At 45.6% G+C, this 11,464-nt stretch overlaps 1 protein-coding gene and 2 non-coding genes across 3 annotated transcripts; all 3 read right to left on the minus strand.

The window, feature by feature from the left end:
- Window positions 1-4,877: 4,877 nt before the first annotated feature.
- Window positions 4,878-5,012, minus strand: LOC128830735 (small nucleolar RNA SNORA31). Its single transcript, XR_008443676.1, has one exon. It is a non-coding gene; the product is annotated as a small nucleolar RNA SNORA31 (small nucleolar RNA).
- Window positions 5,013-5,489: 477 nt separating this feature from the next.
- Window positions 5,490-11,091, minus strand: TPT1 (tumor protein, translationally-controlled 1). The gene is made up of 6 exons (XM_054014352.1): window positions 10,949-11,091; window positions 10,595-10,668; window positions 9,479-9,666; window positions 8,378-8,483; window positions 7,735-7,851; window positions 5,490-6,084 (listed from the first exon to the last, which is right to left on the minus strand). Exons 1-6 carry the CDS (start codon window positions 10,974-10,976, stop codon window positions 6,082-6,084), a joined length of 516 nt encoding a protein of 171 aa, XP_053870327.1. The 5' UTR covers window positions 10,977-11,091; the 3' UTR covers window positions 5,490-6,081.
- On the minus strand, window positions 6,145-6,276 carry LOC128830734 (small nucleolar RNA SNORA31). Its single transcript, XR_008443675.1, has one exon. It is a non-coding gene; the product is annotated as a small nucleolar RNA SNORA31 (small nucleolar RNA).
- Window positions 11,092-11,464: the final 373 nt, after the last annotated feature.

An 11,464-nucleotide genomic window follows, 5' to 3' on the forward strand; every position in this document is an offset into this window, starting at 1 on the left:
ATCCAACAAGGGTTTAATGTGCTTGAACATGCATTAACTTCATTTAGCTGATTTGCCCTCACTTTCCCAAGTGTTCCCATGTAGCCAAAACACTAAGGCAGTAGTCCCCAACCTTTTTTGTCTGGCAGGCGCCAGACGACGAGCCACAGAGGACCGTGGCGGCAGACGAGCATCGGCCGAAATGCTGCCAACAAGTGGCAGTGTCAATAGGTGTCGCCGCCGAAATGCCACCGACAAGCAGCGTCATCCAGAGACGGTCGCCGCTGAAAATCGTCGGCATTTTGGTGGCGACGCCTCTGGATGACGCTGCTTGTTGGCATTTCGGTGGATGCTCATCTGCCGGCTAGTATGCGGGCGCACTTAGACGCCCCGAGCACCACGTTGGGGACCCCTGCACTAAGGGATGGTGACAACGCAATGGAGTTCTGAAGGTTTGTGTTTGCTCAAAGTGATGAGCAGTAGTGGAAGAGGTGGAGCCTATAGCATTACTAGATCACCGAGATGCCGAATTACATTTTGTAAATGTGCTCAGTGGCAACATGGGAAAACAAAGGGTCACTATAGTGCAGCTGTCAAGTATCGGGGTAGCCGTGTTAGTCTGTATCCACAAAAACAACAAGGAGTCCGGTGGCACCATCTGAAGAAGTGGGTTTTTTTACCCACAAAAGCTTATGCCCAAAAAAATCTGTTAGTCTTTAAGATGACACTGGACTCCTTGTTTATATTGCAGCTGGCATGGTTTATATTTTTAAAAGGGTCTGCTATAGGAAGCCATAGATCAAAAAATAAATATAAAAGCAGAGCTAGAGTAGAACAGGCTCTGTGAAAGGTGACTCACCTCCCTGAACTTTCTAAAAAAAAAACAAAACCCTTTTCTTGTGTTTTCCTCACTTCCTTGGCACTTGCCCCACCCTAATCTTCCTGGGGCATCAGCTGGCCACAGTCTAAACTTCCAGGACTATTTTCTGTGTCCTAAAGAATCCAAATCCCTCAGCACAACCTTTATTTCTTCCTTTGCAGGTCCTTGTTAATGCTCTTGGCTAATGCAGCAGCCTTTGGCTTTAGCCAAGTGCACAGATGGGATGGTCATTTCTATATTCCAAGACTGATTGTCCTAGGCCTCCACCTTCCACTCCTGTAGTACCAGGGTCAGTACAGAAAAAAAAGGTTTGTAACTATTTAGAAGTACTAAACACCTAGATTTTTCTAGTTTCTATGGAGGAATAAAGTAACAAGACCCTAAAATTCATAGCACTGGGAATAGCTACAGTTACACACTTCAGTTTAGTTAGATGTTACAGAGTCCAGATAACAGGAACGAACTGAAACATATGTAACAACTGTTTTTTTCAAAGGGGCAAAAGCAGACTAGCGAAAAGCAGAAAGCTGGCTAGATCATCGAGCTCAACAGGAAGTGATCAATGGCTCCATATCTACTTGGCAGCCAGTATCAAGCAGAGTGCCCCAAAGGTCAGTCTTGGGGCCAGTTTTGTCCAATATCTTCATTACTGATCTGGAGGATGGCATGGACTGCACTCTCAGCAAGTTTGTAGATGACACTAAACTGGGAGGCGTGGTAGATACGCTGGAGGGTAGGGATAGTATAGAGAGGGACCTAGACAAATCAAGAGAATTGGGCCAAAAGAAATCTGATGAGGTTCACCAAGGACAAGTGCGAGTCCCGCATTTAGGATGGAAGAATTCCATGCACTGCTACAGACTAGGGACCGAATGGCTAGGCAGCAGTTCTGTAGAAAAGGACCTAGGAGTTACAGTGGATGAGAAGCTGGATATGAGTCAACAATGTGCCCTTGTTGCCAAGAAAGCTAACAGCATTTTGGGCTGTATAAGTACTAGCATTGCCAACAGATCGAGGGACGTAATCATTCTCCTCTATTTGACGTTGGTGAGGCCTCATCTGGAGTACTGTATCCAGGTTTGGGCTCCACACTACAACAAGGATGTGTAAAAATTGGAAAGAGTCCAGCGGAGGGCAACAAAAATGATTAGGGGGCAGGAGCACATGACTTATAGAGGCTGAGGGAACTGGGATTATTTAGTCTGCAGAAGAGAAGAATGAGGGGGGGGGGGTTGATAGCTGCTTTCAAATACCTGAAAGATTCCAAAGAGGATGGATCTAGACTGTTCTCAGTGGTACCAGATGACAGAACAAGGAGTAATGGTCTCAAGTTGCAGTGGTGGAGGTTTAAGTTGGATATTAGGACACACTGTTTCACTAGGAGGGTGGTGAAGGACTGGAATGGGTTACCTAGGAAGGTGGTGGAATCTCCTTCATTAGAGGTTTTTAAGGTCAGGATTGACAAAGCCCTGGCTAGGATGATTTAGTTGGGGCTTGGACTAGATGACCTCCTGAGGTCCCTTCCAACCCTATGAAACAAAGCCTGGATCCCTATATAACCAGAAAGGAGCCATATGGCCACAGCTCCCAAGAATCTAGTTCTTCTCTAGCACCTCTTGTTTTCTCTAGGACTAAAAAGCTACAACATAATGGAACCACCCTGCAGCAGTTTATTACAATCCAAATCTTGCTTTCTTTTACAAAACAGGATTGCATGGGATGAAACTAGCAGGTGCTTTAGCTTTTGGATATTAGTACGCTGAGTAATTGGCACTTGGATTTTAACTGACTGAAGCACTAAATGCTAAAGGAACTGCAAACCACTGAGCATAATTTGTAGGGCTGGGAGATGAGTGCAACAATACTATCAAGTGGTAGTTAGCATTGAGTTAAGACAAAGCGAGACAGCTGTGTTCGAAAGCAGTTAGGCTGCTTAGAGAAATGCAAACTATTCACTGAAAGGGAGAAAATAGAACTCTTAGTCTATGCACAACATGTATCAGATGGCACATGACTAGGATTCATCACAGAATTTGGTCTGGTGGTTGGGTCATTAGTTTCCCTGGCCCAGGAGGCACTGACAGAGTGCAATGTGAACACTGATCCATGCCCCCTCCCCCGCCCCAATAGCACTGAAAAATAGCAGAAAGACATGATGCTGACACTACATGTGCAGCAGTTTCTCTTCCTATAGCCCCTTTTAAGAGTAATTTCCCCCCAAAATATCATGTTAATTATATCATGATGTAAAGAGGATTAAGATAAAGGGAGGGGAAGGGACATAGATTCAGGGTCTACATGAATCAAAGACCTCTAATAAGTCAGTCCAAATTGCTTTGAATTTTCTGGGCATTCACCTTCTGGGGCATGCCAGGGTTTACTTGCTGCAAGTGATCAGCTGTATCAGTAAGCCAGGCATCAGCGCTTGGTGGGGATTGACATCACTTTTTTTGCATTAATTTTTTAGTAACCAAAGTTGGATGATGGAATCATTCCTAGGTCTATAACCAAGAATAAAACTTAAGTTGGGGAGGGTGTGGCTATGACTGCAGGGCTGATAATGCATTTTTTTAACTAACACAAACAAGTGCAAGGAAATAGAATTTCAGTTCAGCTGCCCAACCTCTTTTATTCAAACTTTTGACAAAGACTTACGAGAAAAACCCCTTCAATCAAGAGTCACATTGTCTAATGAATTCTTCACCAAAGCATCACACTTGCTATCCCACAGAACAGGACCAAAAATGTGTTTGTAAGCAGAGGGGATAGCTGTGTTAGTCAGTATTCACAAAAACAAGGAGTTCGGTGGCATCTTAAAGACTAAACAGATTTATTTAGGCATAAGCTTTTGTGGGTAAAAAAACCACTTCTTCAGATACAGCTGAAGCAGCAGGTTTTTTACCCACAAAAGCTCATGCCCAAATAAATCTTAGTTTTTAAGGTGCCACAGGACTCCTTATTTTTGTAAGCAGAGTTTAGACTGAATGTACACTTAAGGTACACGGTGGTAATTGGCACTTTGTGATTTACTACCACTGTAATTATAGAAACCCACACTCTTATAAAGGTAATTTATAGCAGATGAGATTATTGTAGTTCAAGATGAGGACTAAACTATGAACTTTTATACCTATTTAACTGTATCCACATGAGGGAGCTGCTGTTTCACATAGTGCATACAACTGAAGCTGCAAAACTTTCAAGGACAGACAAGCCCTTAGGCTTTCATTATTCATCACGGAGGTCACTTAAATCTGACTACATGCTAAGTGGGGAAGAAGACAGCCAAAAGAAATTTGAATAAGAGATACATGGCTATAGACATTACATGAAGCATTAGGAAGGCCTTCTGTACAACCCACCCCAGGTGTACTAGGCCAGTGCAGCTTCAAACTCCATCTTTGGTATGTAAACTAGAAAAATAATAGACCTCTGGGCTCAACCTATCACCCAGCCCAACACAACAATGCTCCAATGAGAACAGATTAAAGCCACCCCTCCAAAAGGTAAGGAGGCAAGAAGCCCATGACAGTGCATGGGGCTAGCATCTCATTCCTTCTCTCCCTGAAAGGGCTGCTACAGTGTCAAGGAGTAACATAACTTTCCAGTGTAGGGGAAGGGTGCAAATCTAAGGTAACAGCCTTCCCCCAAGAATAAAGCTGGTAATTGTAGGCTAGATAGTGCAGGGGGAGAGAAATGAGATGGGACTCTATGCTAGACTGGAAGTTGAACCCATAATGACAAGACTGCCACTTTAGTCTGTAAGTGATTTACTTTTCTTGATGACCATAAGTCCATGGTGGGGAAAAGATTAAATCTTATTTCCATCACTGTTTACTGTAACAGCTCTATTCTGATCTAACAGCAACCTGCCCTGAAACCCACCCTAAACTGGTCACAGGTAGCAGAAACCCTTTGAAGAGGCTATTGTGATTGGAAAGGTATACTCAATCCTTCCACCTATTGCCACGCTTGTTAATGTCAAGCTATTTTAGTTTAACAGTAATTGCTCTAGGCTAGTTATATTCCTTTATTCAATCTGGACTGCCACAGGCTGACAGGCAGAAAGCGCAAGGAACGGTTTTACTCTTGCATCCTAGTGAGGACCAGAGAAGCAATGGTCATATGCTCCAGGTCTGTCAAGTAGATGCATTACTAACACCAAATTAAAAGCTGGGTACATTATTGAAGGGGCTGTAAGGTATAACCCCAGCCCTGCATTCTTTACCTAAGTAGCAAGGCGGTCTCTATTGCCTTTCTCCAACACTTATTTTCCTGTCACAACCTACTTCATATTTTCATTGGGAATAGTTTAGCTAGTTCAGGTATATCCAGTGTCCCACCTATCAAGCCAGTTGGAAGTCTACTTAATCCTATCACTGATCACTTACGCACTGCTGCTCACTGTGAGAGTCCTGCTCCATGGTTTGGTAGGAGCTGTAGACCATCCATAAAGCAACACTGTAATTTTATATTAACTGCATTCCCACACCCTCCCCCGTACACATGCACTAGCTCAACAACTGCATTGTTACTGAGATCTTCTGCCCCTGCTTTAAGCTTGCTGTGCAATGTAAAGAAACCAAATATCCTTGCCTGATCAAGAAGCTCAGCCAATACTCCATATTAATAGCTTTAAATTCAGTTTTGTTTTATTGGTTTTTTGGTATCTCTTCCAGAGAGTTAATTACTTCAGTTTGTAGAAGTGTGAGAGATGCAGAGGGTCCACTTCATTATGATGGCACTTCTTTGGACATTTCCCTTATTCACCTCAGACTGCTAGGCAGGCAGAAGTTAGGAGCCTGCGCTCGCATTCCAGTGTCTCAAGTAGTGACTTGCATGAAGTCTATCTGAAGACAGTCTTAAGTTGCAGTGTACTAGGATCAGGCTATATTACCAACAAGTATAAAGGTCCTTGGGCACAAGACTTGCAGCAAGCTTACTGTAGTAGTTCAGCTTAAGAAACACATTAGACCAACAGGCATTACCTAGAATGGGTTTAATGAGTTTTATTTTAGACAACCTACATGACAAGTTTTTTTTTTTTTTTTTTTTTTTAAAACAATGCCTCCACTCCAAATCAGGGTCAAAAATAAGTGAATAAAGCTCAAGATGGTATCAGTCCAGTTGGTCGACACTGCTGAGTCCTGGTGTTGTGTTGATGAGGAAAGAGCAGCAGCAAGTTATGATGACAGGTGATCCAAAATAGTTGCTCGGTTTTGTTACTGTAACAAGAATACAATGGTTATTTCAGGTTCACCCAAGCAATGGTGTCTCTAAACTCTGCATGTGTTCCCCAATTCAGTCTGAGCTGCCACATGACCAGGCAGGCAGAAAGCACAAGGAAGTTCCTTTTGCATCACAGTGCAAACCCAGGAGCAGCAGGAGAATTGCTCAAGGTCTATCAGAGGATGCATAACATCTCTACAAGCTTTCAGAGCTACTGATGCTCTGAGCTTTCTAAAGATACCAAACAGAACAATGGCCACCTAGATTTCTTCCCTCTCCACCCCCATTGCTGGCAGGGCAATGTGACTGGGTTCATCTTATGCCACCTCCTGAATACAAGTTCAGGTTCACAGGGGACAAGACTGATTAAGCTTTACAGAACATGGTACAAATCTGATAAAATCAAGAGGAGTTGTGTGACAGTTTCAAGGTAGAGCATTCTAAGAGAACAAACAATTTTCCTGCTACCCACCCCTGGAATCAATAGTGTTAGACCTTCAGTGCACTGGTAGATTGAGAAAGTGATGCATAAAAAAGTTTCTGCTCAGCCCAAGTGGGGAAGATATTCCCATTGTTCACTACTTTATTCTAACAGTGTGAAAACTGCATGTCCCTGAGAAATCAGAGCTGCAAGAGTTAACAAGCATAGTTAGTGCTGTACGAAATTTGTCTGATATCCTACAAGAGTAGGGAAAAAATTAGCTGGCCACCTTTAAAACTCTTACATACCAGAAAATTTACAATAGACTTTAGTGCAAGTTTAATGCCTTGCACCTGGTTTTCCTAGATTAATATTGTTCACAGCTACTTTAACTGCAGTACTGGCCCCATCAAAGTAATCTAAAGGAAGGGGTTTGCTGTGGCTGATTATAATCAAATTAATTCCATCCTGGATACTTGATGACTAGAGAACAGAGTCAATATCTGCATCAGTTTCATCACTATGATCAACAGCAATTCTTTTCATGGGTTGTGGCCCAGTGCAGGACTCTTCAAAGAGCACTTCTAGAACCTGAAGGCATTTAACCTGCTTTGGCCAAGTTGTGTAATTCACTAAGTTTGAGGCCAATTGAATTTGAAGGAAGGCGTGAGCCAAGATGGACAGTTAGAGTATAATGGGGGCTGCAGCAATCTAGAGTTTATGTACTGGAATGTAACCCAAGAAACCACATTACCTGCATTAGAGGTTTTAACTTGTCTTAAATACCGCCCTAGTATACAGTTAGGCAAGAACCACCAGGATTACCAGAGAAAAGGATGGAATCTATATGGGGAACACCACACCATGAAATATACCACCACTGCTCTGATTTAGTCTCTGTAGTGGGACTAAATCTTTGATAATAGATGCCTTCTAGTACTGTTTCAGTACAATTCACAGTTTAATGCCAGAAGGGACCATTAGATATAGATAGGAGGTCAGACTAGCGATCAGAGGCTATTAAATTTCACCACCTACCCACCAGTATGGAGCCCAAAAACCAGTGCAGTCACATTGACATTTTGACAGGTGATTCTAGTCCCAAAGCTACTCTGAATCAGTAACTTGCAACATTTATATTGCAACAGTGGACATTTTATACACCAGGGAAGTTAGCCACATATTTAAATAGGTTAATAATTTGACTCAAGAACTCAGTACTTACACACTTCTCAGTTTCTAAACCATCCTTAAAGAAAATCATATATGGAGTTACTCCATCCTCACGGAAGTCCAGGAGAGCCACCATGCCATCTGGATTCATGTTCTCGCCTACAAAGAACTTGGAAAAAGAATTGGTGTTACTACAATTATGAATGTACTATGAGGTAAAGACTAACTATGAGTAACCAAAATACTCTATGGACAGTGTTTTTTTGAGAGAAAAAAACCACCACACAACCAACTCATCCAGATCTAGAAAGTTTCCTTGGGCCATCAACTTCTAATGAATCAAAGCCCATTTTTGGAGGAGTTTTAGCTCTTATGATTAGAGCCTTCCAAATAAGTGAGCCAGTTTCAAGGCCTCCACTGTACGTTCAACAGCTGGGCAAAGCTGTGATATTTAGACTTTAGTCAACTGTACTATTTCTATTCAGAGCCTTGTAGGCAGTGAAAGTCAAGAGTCAGGTCAACTCCATTCTGTTACTGCTCAGGAAAGCCATGAACAAGCAGCACATTAGAGCCATTTATAGAGTATGACTAGACAGCCTGGAAAAAGGTAGATTGAAGGCACCCCCCCCCCCCAATCACCACAGTTATATCCTTTGTTTTATACTACAAAAATAGTTAAAGCTCTTTAAGCTTACCTGATAATTTTTGAAGTTCGCAAGGATGTGTTTGACTTGTTCTGCAGCCCCTGTCATGAAAGGCTTTACTCTGTCTGGCTTGTGTTCCTCAAGTCTGGCTTTGATTCTAAAAAGAAAAACAAGCTCTTAACTAGAATCTAACAAAGATGTTCAGCAGACCGGGGTCACTTCATGCCAACGGTGAAGAAGTTTGCCTGCTGTTGCTGAACCAGCATTCCTAATACCCCCAGCTCCCTGACTATTGACAACTGCAAGGCAAAATGCTCTGGCTGCTAAAAAAAGCTACTAACAGTACTTTCATGGATGTGTGGAGAGTAGGTAGAGTTCCATAGCAGCAAGAGCACTGTTCCAAGCAAAAAAAAAAAAAAAAAAATTATATAGATAGAAGGGGCCCAAGATGGGACTCCCAAGTTAGAGGGAGTACCTTTCACTTGGAGGGAAGAAAGTTATGAGTCTGGATGCTGGTCAGTTGGATAATTAGATCAGAATTCTATTTACATGCACAAGTTTAGGCAATGAAACATTTTCTGTTGTGTCAAATTTTAAACAGCTTCCTGGAAATCTAGATTACAGTTTATAACACACAAGCATTTACCTACAAATATTCTAGACTTACACTAGTTCTAGAATGCCTCTCATCTAAGGTGACGAGGCTAATAAATGTTAGTGCATCAAGCCTCGCTGTGTGGGGTAGAGGAAACATTCCTGTTTTATACATAAAACCCCTGCAATACACAATGGAACAGGAAAGCAAGGGTAAGACCTACACCTCACGAACAAGTCCTGTACCTTAGTTAAGACCATTCTCTGAAACGAGGATTGAGTATAGGGGAGCACGAGTCTCAAATGATGGCAAACTATTGGAACAACGAGGAGTCCTTGGTGGCACCTTAGAGACTAAAATTTATGTGGGCATAAGCCTTTGTGGGCTAAAATCCACTTCATCAAATACACTAAGGTTATTAAAGTGTCAAAATGACCACACCACACATCAGCATCTACCATGACTCACTTGCTTTTGGGAAGAGGATACCTAAGGAGGTGAAATTTGTGAGGTACCACTCACAGGTGAGTTCAAGGGTAACACCAATTTTCACTTACGCTTTCATGTAGTCCTTGATATACTTCTTGTAGGACTCTTTTGTGAAGCTAGTTTCCTGAAGATGGTGATTCATTACTATATCGACACCAGTGATAACTGTGGGATCTGTTCCTTCTTCAATAGCTTCAGAGGAGGCATTGCCACCAATTAAAGCATCAGCAATCTGACCCTCTGTCCTGGTGACCATCTAGATTTAAAGAGAACACCAAAAGCTCATTAGAGAAAAGCTCCCCAGAACCAAATGATACTTACATTGTTTAGAAAAGCACCATCAACTCAGTCCTACTGCTGCTGTCAGTCAATTCAGGAACTGCTCATTTTAAAGCTGAAGTGGACTATAGAACTACCCCATTATTTAACAATAACAGCACTGAATTCTTCGACTGTCCTATCAGGTAAATAGGGCTAGGACTTCCATACAGATTAAAGATATCGGTCAGTACTGGTATACTATTTCTGTGCCAAGTCCTGATACGAATGATAAACCACCACCAAAAGCTATACAAACTATTCTCAGATATGTCAATCCTCTAGCCTGGGTATTCTCAGACATGCCAGTCACCTATGTGGTTTGCTTCCTTTTAGTCACTAGCAACAAATCAAGTTGGTACCTATTTCAGGAAAGAGCTAAAAACCATAGTTAACTGATCCGCTAGCAGGAGGGACCAAAATAAGGTGAGTTACCTTCAACTGTGCTGGTCTCCAAGTTAACCCCTCGCCCTTGTTACTCTAAGCGTGGATACCCTGGGGAGGGCCAACAGGGCTTGGCCAAAGCTGCCCCCACACCATAGCAACCTCACTCCCGAGACTGCCTGTGGGCCCCGAGCAGACCGGAGCGAGCAGCTGAGGTTACCGGCCGGCGCCGATCAGTTACCAGACAGCCTTGCTGGTTACACCCGCGGAGAGGCTGGGCCTCTAGGGAGCAATAGGCCAGAAATGGGCCGGGGCCTCGGGCCACAGAGCCACCCGAGGGTGGGGGTAGTTCCCAGTTCCGCGGCCTGCGTCCCGGGGAAGCGCTCGGGGCCGGCGCGCGCCCTGGGCAGGGAGCAGCGTCCCCAGCAGCTGCCGGGACACGTGTCCCCCAACCCCGGGCGGGCCCTGCCCCGGTGACTCACCTTCCCCTCCACTTCCAAGCAGAGCCCGTCGGCGACCTCCCGGATGCTGTAGATATCGGAGAACATCTCATCCTCTGCGGGGAGAGCGCGGCGTCAGCCCGGCCCGGCTGCCCCCCTCCAGCCCGGCACCCCCCACGCCTCCAGCCCAGCCCCGCACCCCCCAACCCGGCCGCTCCTCCCCGCGGCCCAGGCACCGCCCCCGGCCGCTCCCAGCCGGGCCGCGGAACGCTCCCCCGCCGCAGAGCTCCGCATTCCCCGCCCGGCCTGCTCATGCGCGGGGCCCTGGCGGCCCGGCCGGTCCCGCAGCGCAGCGCCCCGCCGCCCGCTCGCCCCTCCCCGCCGCCCGGCGCTCACGGCTGATGCAGTCCCGGTAGATGATCATGGCGGCGGCGGCGCTGCTGGGCGGCGGCGGGGGGAGGGGGGAGGCGGCGGCGCGGCTCGATCTGTGCGCGGCGAACGACCCGAGAGCGGGAGGGAGCGAGGCGGAAAGGGCCGAGTCAGCGGCTTCCAGAGCTCATATAGCGGGCACGTCCCTGGCGCGTCACCAATCCCTGCGCTCTTCGCAGCGCCGAAAACAGTGACGTAGCACACACACCCTGCAGCGCGGCGCCACCTTGCGGCCAAAGCGGAGCCGGCGGCGGCCTGGCGTTGGCTCCAGCGAGACGGGGAAGCCCCGCGCCGCACTGCGACTGCGCGGCTCTCTGACCCAGGGAGTCTCCAGTAGCGTTGCTGCCAGTGGCAATGGGCAAAGCTGTCCCTGAGTTCAATGGCACGACCCAGCCCTGCCCCTCAGCGCTGCGCCCCGGGAAGGGGCTCGGTGTTGGCACTGACAGCAGTGTGAGCCCTCCTGGCTGCCGCCTGCCCTTCAGC

This window comes from Malaclemys terrapin, chromosome 1, assembly GCF_027887155.1.
Source record: "Malaclemys terrapin pileata isolate rMalTer1 chromosome 1, rMalTer1.hap1, whole genome shotgun sequence".
Taxonomy (NCBI): Eukaryota; Metazoa; Chordata; order Testudines; family Emydidae; genus Malaclemys; species Malaclemys terrapin.

Coding starts and splice junctions, on each gene's coding strand:
- TPT1 (XM_054014352.1), bottom strand. CDS start 10,976: ATGATCATCTACCGGGACTGCATCAGCC. Junction 9,667..10,594: donor GCTTGGAAGTGGAGGGGAAG/GTGAGTCACCGG, acceptor CTTTAAATCTAG/ATGGTCACCAGGACAGAGGG. Junction 7,852..8,377: donor CGAACTTCAAAAATTATCAG/GTAAGCTTAAAG, acceptor TCTTTTTCCAAG/TTCTTTGTAGGCGAGAACAT.